The sequence below is a fragment of the Manacus candei genome, unplaced genomic scaffold (assembly GCF_025592945.1).
Source record: "Manacus candei isolate 608988 ecotype Guabito, Panama unplaced genomic scaffold, ASM2559294v1 h1tg000008l, whole genome shotgun sequence".
NCBI lineage: Eukaryota > Metazoa > Chordata > Aves > Passeriformes > Pipridae > Manacus > Manacus candei.
In genome coordinates this window covers 9,747,374-9,763,399 of record NW_026138056.1, presented here as the reverse complement: position 1 = coordinate 9,763,399, position 16,026 = coordinate 9,747,374, and the positions used below count along the sequence as shown (strand labels likewise).

Genomic DNA, 16,026 nt, shown 5'->3' with positions numbered 1-16,026 from the left:
CACAGGTTTTACTCAAGTTTTTATCTTTTCTTTTTTTTTTTTTTTTTTTTTTGTAATAGCTCAGATGTCCATTGTGGGGAATAATGGGAAATTACTGCAGCTTTTCTTAGGAAAACAATTCTCCAGGCTCAAGACCAGGAGTTGAGGTTGGTAGGTGATGCTAAAAGCTGTCCATTTGAAAGGAAATGTTCAGTAGAACAAATGCTAGATTCTGTCTGCTGCTTGCTCACAGTCTTCAACTTGACCCTGGATTAGTCAAAACACCTCTTCTCTCCTCGCCTTAATTTGCCATCCAGAGATAATGAAACTGATCTCACTTGTGAAGTGTTTGAGAGTGTGTGAGAAATGCCATATATCAGGTAATAAGGATTTTTGGGTACAATGGCAAATGCTTTGGAATGTGTATCCCATTATCTTCCTGAATGCCCTTTGTTATCCCCAAGTTGCAGAGAGGGTCATTCCTTCTTACCTTAATGATCAATTGAATTCAGGGGGTATATCTACTGCTAAGTATATGCACACTTGTTCTTCAAAACACTTACCAGCAGTCTGAAAAGGCTGGGGCCATTCTAATGACAGTGGCACCATTAGATTATATTTAGCCTACTAGTAATCTGTTTATTGTAACCTTAAAGTCATTGAAGCAAGTGACTGAACATCAGTTTCATACTGAAAAAAAATCTCCCCTTGCAAATGGCAGATCTTTGATAAAGATGTCAAGAAAATGAAAGGGACGGATTTTGATGTGGCTACTTTAACAAGTAGTACTAAACTAAAATGTAAATAAGGAAATTATTTCTCTTGTACTTCCAGTCTTTTAGCACAAAGGAATTAATATACATTTACAGCAGCCATAAGCAACTTTGAAAGACAGCCATTCCAGAAGTGAAGAAGGTAATGTAGAAAGAAATCGAAACTCCAGTGAAAGTCATACAGATTTGACTTTGCTCTAATAAAGCTGCTTAATTTACCAGGCAATGTCCATTAAAAAAACCAACAAACCTAAAGATGGTACATAGGGATGCTAAATGCTTCTAATCTTGAATTCTGTGAATTCTCATATATGTTCATGCTGTTACTGCACAGCCACATGATGGAGAAATAAAAGCTGATCAGTTGTGGTGAAGAGCAAGTACCTAGGCTAGAACTGAGAGGAGATGAAGGTGGGTAGCAGGATGTAAGGAACATAAGTCATCTAGTTGCCAACTTCCACTCCTAGAAATGTGAGCCAACACTGTTGCCTTTTCTTGAGAACTTTCCAGAAGGACAGAATCACTGACTTGGCCTCCTTAGCAGAACTGAGCAGGGGCTGCAATCTAGCATGGTCATTCCCTGTTCCACAGCACACCTTGAGCATCTCCCTGAGTGGCACATTCTACACTTGCTGGAGAAGCAGGGAGCCATCCTAACTGTTTTCATGATGAAGCAGTCAAATGATTAGGTGTTCTCTTTGTGTGTGACACTTTTATCATAGGAGTCTTGCTGAAATGAGATTTATCATATTTTGTTTTTGAAAGAGCAGAAGTGCTTTCTTACCCTTTGTTACTGTAGCAAATACAACCCTGGCGCTTCCAAACACTGAAGCTGAGAGAAGGATCAACAGCCATTTAGCCCCTGGAAGGCTGCCCCAAATGTGCATAAGTGTGTGTGGGGGTATTGAATGAACGGTGAATGCAGCAGCTGGCACCCGTGGAGATCCAGGAAAAAAGTGAATTGTTTTAACACGATGGATTTTCAGGGCCAAAGGTAAGATGCACAGATCTATCCCTTTCCCAGTACGTACTTATCAGTAGCCTCAGCTAGAGACTCAATAACCTAGCAGCAGGGCAAAGGAGAGGGTGAAGTGCTCCTGCTGGGAGTAGCTTTTTGATTAAAGAAAGGAATGCTTTCACAGCAGTCAGCTTTCCAGTTGGTACATCACTAATTCATCAAGACTGCTTGTATTCAGGATTCTCTTTTAAATTTCCAGTCTGTTTCTCAGATCCTGCTGAGTTTAACTAGGTATCTGTCCTCTCTTCTTTAAGACCAACACAAAAACTACAGGATGGCCAACACCTGCTTCTACTCACCTACAGTAAATTAAATACTACAAGAAGATGGACCATGTTCTGCAAAAGTACACAGTGCTATAAACACTTTCATCTCCCAATAACAGTGGTTATTACAATTTGACAAAAACTATGCCTTTAAAGAGAATGTTAAAAAATTTAATCAATGTGCTACCTACAAAAAGCACGTTTGCATGCAGAACCAAGGAAAATAAGCTGAAAGAATAGGGCCAGTAAAGAACATGGGGCCCATGGTTAATGTCTGAACTTGTTAAGTTCCTAGGCACATCATACCCAGATGGAGAGGAGGGAAACCTAACACAAAATCCTACATCCACACACATTTACTAGGAAAGGAATGCTAAGCTACTTCCCAGTGTCTGAAATGCTGTCAATTTGGGATCCAGCAACTAGCATTTCTCGGGTCAGGCTCTCAGTACCCTTTTTTTTTAAAAATTATTATTATTTCCTAAAAGCTGATCAAGATTCACTCTTAGAAATGAGAGCAAAACAATGCTTGGGACTCCTCAGCTAACATGAAGGGGCTCTGTTAGAAACCAGTCAGGGTGAGCTGCCCAGAACCACCAAAGAGTAGAAGCAGCACTTGGCATTAGCCTTGCTCCATTTCCACTGTGCACAAGGGAACAGATGCTCCTCAGTTCCGCTGCATTTCTACCTTCTTTTCAAAATATGACAGAGAGGAGAACATATGATATTGCTATGCCACACCCCTCAGCCTGCTTCCCTCTGCTCAGTGATGAAGTGCAGCACCTCAGCTGCTTGCTTCCATCCTTCTGTCTCACTCTCCCCCTTTTTCTCCCCTGTGCTAAGGGAAAGGCAGGGAAGCTGTTGATGTTTCTCCAGCTAACACGTTCTCTTTGTCAGTAGGAAAAACTGCAGAGACAAAATAATCTGGTCCTTGAGCAAATGCTGTGGGTGAAGTTCTGCAGCAGGTTCTGCTCCCAACTCTCAACAATCTCCTAACAGTCTCTCACAGCTGACAACTAGTTAGCCAGGATTCTTGATCAGAACCCAGGTTTTACACTCAAGGCTGTTATATCTAAAATAGATACAACCATCCTATTCCCATATACAGACTCTTCCCACCCTGTCTTGGAAAGGAGTCTGCCAGAGATGTGCATTGGGGTGGGGTGGGCTCCGAGCCCCACAATGACTGCCAGCCTCCTGCAGTGCCTGGAAGGTCAATGGCTGGTTTGTTTCTGCACTGTGAACAGACTGAAGTAGGAACAAGATGTGGGGCTATGAAGGCACCTGCACTTCTTGGCATTTGAACACAGTCCACATATCTACTGCTCAAGACAACAGCTATTGGATGTATCACAAATTGGACTTCAGCAGTTATCCACCCAGACCTGCTTATGGTGCCCAAATCCATTACTCAAATCTAACCCTAAATTCTTTAGCCAAGTGTGAGAATTTGAGTCTCCTATTTGCAATGTACTGCTTAGTTTATGTGAGTGCTGATGTGGTTTCAACTGAACGTGACTTGTAGCTCTAAGTGAAGTCTTGCATGTTAGGGGTAAGCTGGTACAAATACAAACATCCACAGCATCTTCAGGGAAAACTTAAAAACTGAGAAGTTCATTGGATTGAATAGATGAAAATAAATAACCAAAGTGGGGGCTCATTAAGTTCAGTTGTTTATATTCATTTATACTCATTCCAGCTGTGGATAAAGTGTTTTAGAATAAACAGTATTGTAGATGAGTACGCGGGTAAGATAGCATTCTGCCTTGTGTCTGCCCATCAGCAAACTCTAAGAGACTTTCTTTAAGCAAAAAAACCCAACCAACCAAAAAACCCAAAACAAACACCAGCCATAAAAACCCCAAACAACAAAGTCCCCACACAAACAAAAAACCCTCCAAACCTTTCCAAGGCTACTTTACCTTCCATAAGGTTCTTTTCATAATGCTTTATGCTCCACTAGGAATGTACTTTATCTAAACAGTAGGATCGTACACGTGTTTATGTTTGGCAGCTTACTCAAAAATAGTATGAAAATATTCTTAAAATACTACAGCTTGAAACAATGCATGATAGAAACAATCTGCGGGTCTAGCATGCAGAACGGGAATCACAAGGTTCTGATGGACAACAGGGAAGACTACAGATTACCAGATACTACATGATTGTTCTCATTAAAAATAGTAAAACATTAATTACATTACAGGAAATACTAAAAATACAGCAAACTTTGCAGTTTGTAGGTTCTGTAAGAAGAATGATTTTAGTTCTGTATTAGTTATTATTGAAACTCACACAGTACCAGCTCCTTAAACTACAGCAGCACTGTATGTACATGCCAGGATCTGCAGTTTGAATAGTACTGGTCATTGAGACAGGTAACATTCAATGAGGTTGAGATAAAGCGTGAGCTATCACAAGAATAAATGTATAACATTCCCTGAAAAATTGCACAGAAGTGAACAGCGGCTGCTAATACCAGATAAAGCAAGAGAGAGGATATGTGCTTGCCTTACAGCATGGCAGTGACCACCAGCTGAGAGTCTACGTTGAACTTGCTCTCACAAGAATCCCAAGTCTGTCTGTCTGTCCATCACAGGGGTTAGTTTTAAGCCCAGACAGAATTGTTCTACCCAATTCCTGCCAAGGACCTCTGAAACAGGCTAGAAAGTGTCCCTGTTTTAACATCAAAAATGCACTATGAACTCAGAATCTTGTATGAAAGTACATTAAAACAATTTACAGAGGATAAAAAAGACCTCATGAAGGTTTTACTCCCCTCCTTTTCCCCTCAATATGAAGGCTACTCTGCTTTTGTCCCCCTCCCACCTTCTCCCCTCCCCACCTTAAATAAGCAGATGCAATCAAGGAGAAGTTTATTTTGAACCAATTCTGCAAAACAGTTCAACAATGCCATACTTTATAAAAATACTTAGTTACATAATTAAACTTATTACTATTTATATAAAAAGTGTGAATGTGAATTTTAAACTCTGTTAGGGTAAGAACCACATCAAGGTTTTCAGGTGAAACAAATAAATTTTCATAAACATACAAACTCTTTTGGAGAAGTTTTATAATACACAACCATTTACAATGAACACGTTCATTAAGTTAGTGTTTTATTCCTTTACTATACAAGTGTTATTACAATGAACTGTTCCATTCAGTAATCAAAAATCCATACAATGCCAGTGTCATTTTTGGCATTTCTTGTTATGACTGTAGTAATACATAAACTCATATGATTGTGTTATTAATTTTAAAATATTTAGAAAAATTAAAATTCCATCATATTTTTGGGGTTTTCTGATTTTTTTTTGTGTGTGTGTTTTTTTTTATTTTTGTTTTTCTTACATAAAGCCCTTTTAAAATTTGATAACCACAGATGTACAGTTGATGAGCGATGATGAGGGAAAATGAAAAATGATGGCACTGTTCTTACACAGATCTGTTTGGTAGTTGGATTCAATGTAGTGTAAACCCATGAAGAATGCTTAGTACCAGAACTGTATTACCAGTTTTTCTGAAATTCATTTGTTGGATAGCTTTACAATGATAATATGAATTCCAACCTGGTAGCTAAGTAAGAGTTTAGCGTTTCAAAATTAAGCATGATCAGAAATTCAAGAACCTCATGCAACTTGCTGAGTAAAAGACATGACGTTATTGCTTGATATGTCAGTAGCCAAGGAAAGTAAATCTAGATGTAGTGTCAGCTGGGCTGAATGCCAGCAAATTTCATCATTTGGACAGTATTAAATATATTTTATACCTTTAGTTTTTAAACTTTCACATTTTCTTTTGCTTATTTTTAGTTAAATAATTCTGTAGGAAGGGCAGAAGTAGGAAGAGCAACTGTGTGTGTGTCTTAATAGTCAAGAAAAGCAAAAGTGCAATCAAATCCCTGAACTAGTGACAGATAACTTTTGTGGCACCCACCCTTGTTAACACAAACAAGCCACATACAACAGTACCAAACCTGTCTCTCAAAAAGGACTAAAGAGTGGTCATTTACCAGCTTCAGTCTTGCTTTCCTGGTGAGCTTTGTTCAGGTAGTCTTCCCATACAAAAGCTTGCTGTTGGATTGGAGCTTAGAAGATTAAAGGCTTTCCCCCCCTGATTGTATTACATAGCTTCAAGTTCAAATATCATCATACTTTATCAACACAATTTTATAAAATATTACCTCATTTTCTAGTTACCTTCAATTATTCTTAATTAGTTATGTAGAAAGAAAAAAGAAAAACCTCTCATGCTACTTTCCAGTTATATTAATACAGGTATTAACACAGTGCATTATGCTCTCTAATTTCACTATTGAGGTCTACCATTTAGATCACATTTCTCATTCACTGTTCCAATTTCTCTTTTAACCTGACTACCCTAATTAAGTCCATGCAAGAGGAAGCTTAAATATCAAGACTATATATCAAATAGAGTTGTACCATCTCTTTTTTGAGGTGGGGGTGGGGGGCACACACATGTATTTTTAAACACAGGGAATTTTACAGAACTGGAATAGAATTGCTTGGTCCCACAAAGTTCTTCTGCTTAAAAAATGCCTTACCCCAAGGTCACTAATTCCAGACAATTCCCTCTTTAGTAGAATGATTAGCAAATGTTGGGAAAATAAAGGATTTGAAACATTGGTTTTTCTGCTATTGTTCACACCAACACTTATTTTTCTGCCCCTTATTTTCATTAAGCTTCCTTTGGACCCTGAAAATAAGTTGGGAAAGAGGAAAAAATAAAAACATGTCATTGGTAAATTAGAGTATAACACTTCAAAAGTGGTTTTGTGCAACTGCATTATGAAATTCCAGTTTGCCATTAAGAGCATGCAAAGTAGCGAAGATTTTCTTTCCTGTGATTCCTTAGAGACTTCAGGAATCCTTTGCAAGTCTTTTACATTTGGCAGATTTGTGCATGTTATATAGACTGTTGGCTTATAAATTGTCTCCAGGCTGGTACTGTGGTTCTGTAGCAGTAAAGTAGTCCTCCAAGAAAGACTGTATATATTCAAATGTTGGTCTTTCATCAGGGTCTTTCTTCCAACACAGTTTCATTAACTCATGGAGAGACTCTGGGCAGCCTTGTGGACAAGGCATCCTATATCCACGTTCCACTTGTTCCAGAACTTCTCGATTCACCATCCCTAAAAGGAAAGCATTTTAACTCTGAATGACACTATGCAAAGAACAGTTTCCCAAAGTTTTAGAAGTGTCTCTCCAGCTGCCATACATGTGGATTTACCAGAACAGAACTTTTAATGAACACACTTTATAATGAGTGAATTTTTTACATTGTGCATTAAATACATTTTCTGAAAATTATTTCAGTACACTGTTAATTCCTCAACACCTGGTCTTTCTTCCATATGTATGCTTTCTCACTTTCCTACTGCCTTGAACCTGTCCTTTCAAAAAGGAGACTCAAGCACAAATACCTTCTGTCTGTCTTAGGTTCCATTCAAAGACTACTTAATTTGAAATCAGGCCATATACTTGACAGAACTGCCTTACAAATTGCAGTCACAGCAAAATATCTATTGAAATATGTTTAGTTTCAAAAACTGGTTTAGTGGGTTCAGTCTACTGATGCTCACTGTAGCCTGGGAAAATGTCAAAAGTAGAAATATCATGAACACACAGATAGGAAAACATAAGGATATACCCACTAATTTGAAAAAAAAATATCAGTTACATATACAAATGCTATTATCTTAAAGCACTTTAAAAGATATGTGATAGTTAATCTGCATATAAAACAAAGTAGCTTTGTGAACAAAGGAACCAGTGAGGTGTGACTAAGTTTTTGTGTCTGCTTCTGAACTGTGGACTCTGAATGAAGGCAAAAAGTACAAAAGGTAACTTCAGAAGCATACAATACAACAAAGGAAAGAAAAATCTATTAAACTTTTCCTTTTACCTGGATATGGCACTCTCCCCTTTGTTACCAGCTCTGTCAGTAAAATTCCAAATGACCACACATCCGACTTGATTGTAAACCGACCATACAATGCTGCTTCTGGAGCAGTCCATTTAATTGGAAATTTAGCTCCTACAAACATTAGAAAGACAGATACTCAATTTTTCTCTTGCTAATGGGTAATTTGCTTACACTGCAAAATATTTAAAAAAGAACACTGAACTCAAAACATTTTTACATTTGCTTTATTGAGAAAATCTGAGGTGGTTTAGTATTTTAGTATTTCTCAAACTAGGGCAGCAACTACTGGCTACAATTTCTGGAAACACTGAAGACATCTGAGATTCTTAATTAAATAGGTTTCAAAAAGTGAACCTGATGAGCAATCTCTCTGGAATCTCATCTCTCTTCTGTAGCATGTTTTATCCCCCAAAAATAATTAAAAACACTTTTTGAGAACATAAACAAATTGCCAAATAATTTTGAAAAATAAAAAGTTTACTAGGATTGTACTTAGGTGAGGGGGTCACCTAAACATAGCTGTGAAAATCCACTTAAAGGCAGAATCTTTATTCATAAAGACAGAATATACAGACATGCTCTGCTAAATGTAATAGTTCTCTGCCATTTGAAGGTAACAGGTCTTATTTATTCAGTAAATAAATCGGCCTTACCTTGTCTTGCAGTGTACTCATTGTCCTCTATTAACCTTGCTAAACCAAAGTCTGCTATTTTACACACAAGATTGTCTCCTACAAGAATGTTAGCTGCCCGGAGATCCCTGTGGATGTAGTTCATCCTTTCAATGTAAGCCATGCCATCAGCAATCTTAAAAGAAAAGTGTTATTAAAGGTTATTTTTCATGACGTTATGCATTTCTCCCAAGCATTAAGCTGTACCCCCTTATTTAGCTTTATTATCACTGTATAAGCATAGGAAATATAGCTTAGCAAGAGCTTGTGCCAGCACTGATTAGAGTGTGTCCAGCTATACAGTATCTGCTAACTGTGAACTAGACTGTTTCTTTTTTGACACATTACAAACCTACAACAGAAGGTGTAAGACAGAGCAGCATAAAATAGCCAGAGCATTCAATATTTATGTTTAGTTGATATCTCTTCTCTAAGCACAACATAGAGTTTTCTTAGTACCTGAGCAGCCATGTCGACCAGCTGTGGGAGTTTTAAGTATTTCCCTTCCCCTTCTTTAAGGAAGTCTAGCAAGCTGCCTGTAACAGATGACACATTGGGGGAGGGGGGAGAGGAAAAAACCAAAAAATTAACTTGACCTGAAAACACGAATGAGATTTATTTCCTAGACATTATGACTGACACATTCATCTCATGAAATCTGTATTTGAAAATCCATCATTTACCAGAATATATAACTCAACGACTGTGCCTGAAGTTACTTCTGTCTGATAACTAGTTAGAGCAGTTTTATCCAAGTATTTTGGAATCCACTTCAATAATTCAACTAACTAATAAAACAGGCTGCTGCTTGATGATTATACAGAAATACATTAGAATTTTTCCAGTGTTGCTGGTATCAATGCTCTTCCTAGCTGGACTGCCTTCCACAGTGAGATTTGTAATTACAGAACAAAAAACCTCTATCCCTTAAATTTTTCTGCCACTCCCAATTATACACTAGAGAAATTATCCTGAAATTGTTGCTTTTATTCTGTTGCTTTTTCTTCCTTACAGAGGAAAACAAAACTAATTCTTTACAGTATATTATTTTCTCCCATTTATATAATGCAATTGTACCCAAAACATTACAACATAAGCAGTATCTGAAATCAGTTCCTGAAGCACAGGAGCTGTGCTTCTTTGTAGACAGCAATCTTTACATATGCAGTATAGCTCAGTCTTTGGCACAATAGCTTTCTCTACAGGTGGTATTATGCCATAAGAAATAGGAACATGACCTTTTTCTAAGAAACTGGTGAAGACTGATAACCAACAAAATTACAAGTGTGGTGATGGTGGGGAAAGAAACCACTCGATTGTGTATCCTGCAGTGGATTCATAGCAGTAACCATGAATTAGATTCCTCCAACATGACTTTAGTGATTTGCTGTATTTTTGTACTGAAAGCAAAAATGTGGCAGGCCAGACCCACACTGCTGTTGCTGTTTGCTGTGTGTGTTTTTACAGACTTTTTCCGATCTTGATTAATGAGCTCAAAGGACCAAAGAGGGGCAAAGATTTCACACTGATCTCTAGTAACCTGTCCACACTGAAAAAAAAAAGTAGGGTACTATGCAGTTCTTATCCACCTCTTTTCCTTGTAAAAGGATAAATATAAAAAAATCGTTCTACTAGCTTTTAAGTATGAACCACCAAAGAAGCTTTATGGGTTTTTTGTAAAATGTGAGAAGTTTATCAAATGAAAATAGTGAACAGAAACTTCCAATGGCATTTTGAATCCATAATTTAGACAAATGTACAACTATTTTTCCAATTCATTAATACTGCTTTTGCAAGGTAACCGGTTCTAGTGTTAAACCTTGCTTTTCCTTAGACAGACAGTTACAAATATTTGTTTTCCTGATTGCCTTTTTAAAACCTGATTTTTGAACAATGAAAGCAGATTTTGCGTGGCAGTTTTAGATCTGAAAGAGATACTGTCTAGTGTTATTTGGAAATAACAACAACGCAGAAGGAACTTTTTAGATTTTCTATTCCCATCTACCTTTTCAAACGTACAGCCCTTTAAAAACCCCATCAAAACAGGAAAAAACCAAAAACACATATGTATGGCACAGTACTGAACACAACTAGCCACTCTCTTGGACTTAAACATTGCTTCTGTATCTTACGAGGATAGCAAAATTTCTCTGAGTTGAACAGAAGTCTGTATTTTATAAAAAATGGAAAAATAGACTTGAAAATCTGCTGCTTCTTAACACTAATATCCTTATGATGTTTATTTCTACATTCAGCCTAAATCTCTAAATCTGTGTTTCAGCTGCAGGGGGAGGGGGAAATGATATAAAGCAAGGGAAGAAGGATGAAAGACTGAACACAAGGAGATAAAGGAAGGAGTCTGGAAAAAAAACCCTCAACCTTTTTAAAATTTACTATTACACTGCTGGAAAAGAAACACTAAAAAAACCCCAAAGCCCAGTGTACTCTGTTGTGAGCATAACTTGTCTACAGGCATAATGATATGATGATATAATGACATTCCCAGTTATACCATCCAATTTAAATGTGACAGGCAGTACACACTAAAAATGAGGAGAAAAAACCCCCCAATCTTGTACTTGGAAGATTACCAAGGGTGACACAGATGTGCAGAAAAAATCATGCATCCACCCACGATCTAAATCAGAACTGCTTCAAGTAGGTCAAGCATTACTCATTTTAATTTAATCAAAATTAACACTTATACTCCAGTCAGCTTAAACCTAACATTAATTAAACATTTAATTTACTGCTGAGGTCTTAAATAATCTTTTAAACATGGTACCTCTAACTATTCTGTCACACACCTTTTGTCATGAATTCAGTGACGATGTAGATTGGTTCCTCAGAAACAACTGCATACAGGGGAACAAGTTTGTCGTGTCGTAATTTCTTCATGATCTGAGCCTCCTGCAGGAAAGCTTCTGGCATCATTGTACCAGGTTTTAGTGTCTTGATTGCTACTTTTGTTGTTCCATTCCATGTTCCTAAAGTAACAAATCAGGTTTTATTCTCCACTATAATACTGAACAGATTTTCTGCTTCTGTTTTCTTAGCTAACAGAATAATTATAAACGAAACTATACTGAATATTAATTTTAGTGTTACATGCCTGATCATAACTGTTATTTTTTCCCTTCATTTCATTATGATATTACCTTTTCAGATCCTGATACTGATATACCTAAAATACTATTAAAACATTCACAGGAAAAACTGAAAGGTGTCACATTAAGCTCTTACCCATCCATACTTCACCAAAACATCCTTGGCCCAACTTAACCTCCAGCCTCAAGGATTCTCTAGGAATCTCCCAGGCATCTTTTGCTAGTCCCTGTGTTTGTGGTTTCACAGTGGGACACACAGTCGTTAGCTTATGACACAGCCCATCGGCATGTTCTGGAAAACAGAAAAAATAAGCTTCATAGTTAAGCAGGGGTAAGACTGTAACGGAAGAAACATCTTAATGTTGATAAAAAGAACTAGTCCGTTTACTGTTTGTTGAAATCAAAAAGAAAATTTTATAGTTTTGGTTTTAAATATAAGCTACATATGTAGTCCTTCTTCCTCACAACAGGCACAAGGCAGCATTGGAACACTATAACTTGGGCTTACCTCTGTAGTGTTTCACCAACTTCTGTAGAGATTCAAATTGTGCTCTGGTTGTGATATAGTATCCACCATTGTCAAGTTTTCTGATTTTGTAGTGTTTCACATTATCACCTCTGACCTCATCCCAGTCACGTATGGAAAGGGAATAAGCACCTAGGAAACAAGTTACACCTGGTTCTTCACTAAAATTTAAAAACATATTTAACTTATCCACACAACTGTCATTATACACACACATGTCCACATACATACATGACATGTGATAGGCATAAAAATGTTCATTATGCCCACCTTGGTGGGGGGGAGGAGGGAATGGGAGAGAGAAATGATACACAGACATATACGTACCTTTAGTGGTTTCACTCTCTCTTACTAAGAAAATACCACGCTGGTTCCCAGGATTTAAAAGTAGCCTTTCTGCATCCTTCCTGCCCATCTTACCAAAATACCACCTAGAAAATTTTAAAGGAAACTTGTAAGTAAAAGCTTCTGATTCCTTGGTACTCATATAACAAAAGGTTTGGAAATCTCAAGCATCGACTGGACCACTAATACCCCAAAGCAGATACAGATCAACAGAAGTAATGACATCCATATAATCACAAGATTAAGATGACCTATTTCTATATGACTCTCATTTCTGTTGTTTGCAAAATACATGTAAAGAGGACTGTATCTGCAAATATTATGGTTTTCTGGTGGTTTGACAATGGACATCAACTGTACTTAACACTGAAAGTAACACCCTCTTCTGGCTAAGTTTATAGGTCAGGCTGAATCAGATGACCCTCTTTGGTAGAACTCTCAAAACACTGCAACAGCTGAAACTACCTTCTCAAAGAACATAAAGCCTCTTCTCTCTAAGAGGCTTAATGTTAGAAAACAGTATTTAATGCAAAGTGGGTGTGCATAAATATCACTGGATCACAGGTTCATTCTGCTTGAAAGGGGCTCTTGGGAGGTCTCTGGTCCAGCCTCCTGCTGCAAGCAGGGTCAGCAGTGAAATCAGACCTGGTTGCTCAGGATGTTGTCCACTTCAGGCTTGAAAACCTCAAAGGATGAACTGCCAACCTGGGCAACCTGTACCCCTTCCTGGCTGTTCTCAGGATTAAAAGGTTTCCTATATCCAATTGGAAACCCTTCTGTTTCAATTTCTGTTGCCTCCTGCCCTTCATTACCTCAGTATATGATTCTACTGATCATTTAGAAACACACCTATTATAGGTATCATTTACTTCTCTATGAGTAACACTCCATTTTGCTGAATCATCCTGATACCAAAAAGTATGCCGATATCTTAAAAGACCTGCATTTTTTCTTGCCTTAAGTTCTTTCACAAAAGGAATTTCTTATATGCTCCCACAGTGTGCTCATCATGATGAATACATCGTGAGGCACTGTCCTCAGCCAGTGATAATTTTAAGGTCCATCTTCATATGAACACCTAGACTTTGAAATAACATTTATTTCTAACTATATTTTATTTTGATTAAGTGCCTCAGAAATCACAAAGTGATGCAAAGTGTAAATTTCAAACATTTCAATTTGTCACCATCTTAGCATCAAGCAAATCTGGCTTCACGAGTGATGGGAAATAGTATTGCAGACTGCTGAAAAACAATGGTTTTGTGGGTGAAATATCACTTTGCTGGCCTGTGAACAGAATGGCCTGTGCAATCTCTGGGGAATTTGAAACTTATTCTTACATTTTGTTGTATTTGCAGTTTGACTGTTTAAGTAGATGTGCAAAGCTAGAAATGGACATGAGGGTGTGCATGCTTGAGACAATTTGGATGTAACCTATAATCTTACTGAGCCCTAGTTAATGACTTCACATGAAAATGCCTCTTCCCCAGGCTACTACAAAAATTTATAAACTATATTGTAAAGTGCTTTTTATTTTTAATTACCTATGAAATAACGGCAGGGTTTAATTGTTGTTTTTATTGCCATTAAGCATTTCTATTACGGTGTAATTCAAAAGACATGAATAAGATGGATCCTGTCACAAGCAGTTTCTGATATAAATGGAACATATATCCTTTGGGCTTAGAAAAGGCTGCTTAAAGAAAATCCTAGCATCTTGGGGCTCTATATTACTTTTGCACTTGTAACTCCAATTGCAGTCACAACATAAAACCTGTAAACATGATCAAAGCACAGGGCTAACCAACTCTAAAGCAAATGAACAGTATTCCAAATGCTGTGGTGATCTTTATTAAAATTAGCACTGGTTCTTTAAAACAGTCAGTTTTAAAAAGCTTCCTTCCTTATTAATCACCCTTCACTCTCACCTCTAGTCATCAAAAACCTATGACAAATCTCACCACTCTGTTCTGCCAATCTTTAGGAGCCACGGTTTCTTTGCAAAAGGCTATAATTTCCATTTTACCACCACCACAGTTGTGATGACAGTATGCTTTTATTGCATAATTTAAAAAAAAAAACCCTCAACATCTAAAAAAAAAATTAAGAAAAAGATAGTAATTTTAAAACCAGATGAAACTCAAGGGTGTAGAATAACACTGCAGCTTTGATGCAATCACTTTTTAATAGCAAAGAGCCAAGTGACAGCAGCAGCAACATGCTAAAATCTCAGCTTGAGATTCAGGAAACATCTTGAAAATCAGGCACTTTTCCCAGAAGTGCAGTAGCAAGCAGAGAAGTACACAGATCATGTATCAGGGAACTGCTTATTGGCAGTACCATGCCTGTATATTGAAGCAAGAGCTGCGGAACTTTATATTTCTAGTACAACAAATACAATCCCTTGGAACAAGCATAACCTGAAACGGTACTCCAACTCATAGTTCCCACAGTCACTTTATGTGGTTCTGTAAGCTCTCTGGGATCTTTGTTTGCAAATAAATTTAGAAAGTACTGGCACACAAAGCAATATAATCTTCCAAATTCATCTTAGGGTACCAAACAATTTTGTCACCAAAAAGTTATTATAGATTAATAGATTAGCAACAAATGTTATTTTAGAATGCAAGATTAGGTGATACCAAGGATATAGGTGACGTTGAATCAGGGTTTGGCAAGCAAAAATAAGGATAAAAACGTGGAGTTGATGGTGTGTGAACTGTTCAACTAAATCCCATTCATTTTTGCTTTATGTGGTATGCAATGCATGTACTCCAATTCTTACCTCTGCTGCATTCTCCTATCATTTTTCCTTTAGCCCCAAGTATAGCAAACAGGCATAAAACATCTGCATGAGTGTCCACCTCACATTTACTAATAATTATACCTTTGACACAATCCAAGTAGCATTGCTATTCTTTAATTAGTAGTATTCTCCTACTTTATCCTAAAATGTTACATATACTGAATTAAAGGATTCACATCCCTGTACCCTGTATCACAGGGTACAAAGTGCAGAATGAATAATAAGAACGGATTGACAGAATACAAGTCTTACTCTTCTGCTTGAATGGAGTCTGCAGGAGCTACATAATTGCTTGGGATGTAGCCTGTTTTTCCTGTAGCAATGGATCTTGCTTCCCACCAGTCTCCTTCCCTGCAATAAAACATCAGTTACCTCTTCCACATATAAACAATGCATAATTCCCTGGCACCTGTAGTCACATATGAAAGGTAGGCAAATTTAGGTAACATGTTATTTTAATTATGAAGGCATCTAAACCATTTTGTACTGCACTTACGTGCATCTTCTTATGTTCTAAGCAACATTAGTGCCTCTTAGCAGAATTTAATATTCTCAAGATTTGGGACTTTTTTTTGGTTAGGTT

The 16,026-nt window shown here is 37.4% G+C and overlaps 1 protein-coding gene across 3 annotated transcripts in view; it reads right to left on the bottom strand.

The window, feature by feature from the left end:
- Window positions 1-4,895: 4,895 nt before the first annotated feature.
- Window positions 4,896-16,026, bottom strand: part of YES1 (YES proto-oncogene 1, Src family tyrosine kinase) — a 49,562-nt gene continuing 38,431 nt past the window's right edge. For all 3 annotated transcript variants that reach the window (XM_051775254.1, XM_051775247.1, XM_051775258.1), the window contains exons 4-12: window positions 15,696-15,794; window positions 12,620-12,723; window positions 12,275-12,424; window positions 11,903-12,058; window positions 11,467-11,646; window positions 9,119-9,195; window positions 8,642-8,795; window positions 7,968-8,099; window positions 4,896-7,194 (exon numbers count right to left, since the gene is read on the bottom strand). In XM_051775254.1, coding sequence (XP_051631214.1) covers window positions 6,986-7,194; window positions 7,968-8,099; window positions 8,642-8,795; window positions 9,119-9,195; window positions 11,467-11,646; window positions 11,903-12,058; window positions 12,275-12,424; window positions 12,620-12,723; window positions 15,696-15,794 — 1,261 coding nt within the window. In that variant the 3' untranslated portion in view covers window positions 4,896-6,985. The remainder of the gene's footprint in view (window positions 7,195-7,967; window positions 8,100-8,641; window positions 8,796-9,118; window positions 9,196-11,466; window positions 11,647-11,902; window positions 12,059-12,274; window positions 12,425-12,619; window positions 12,724-15,695; window positions 15,795-16,026) is intronic.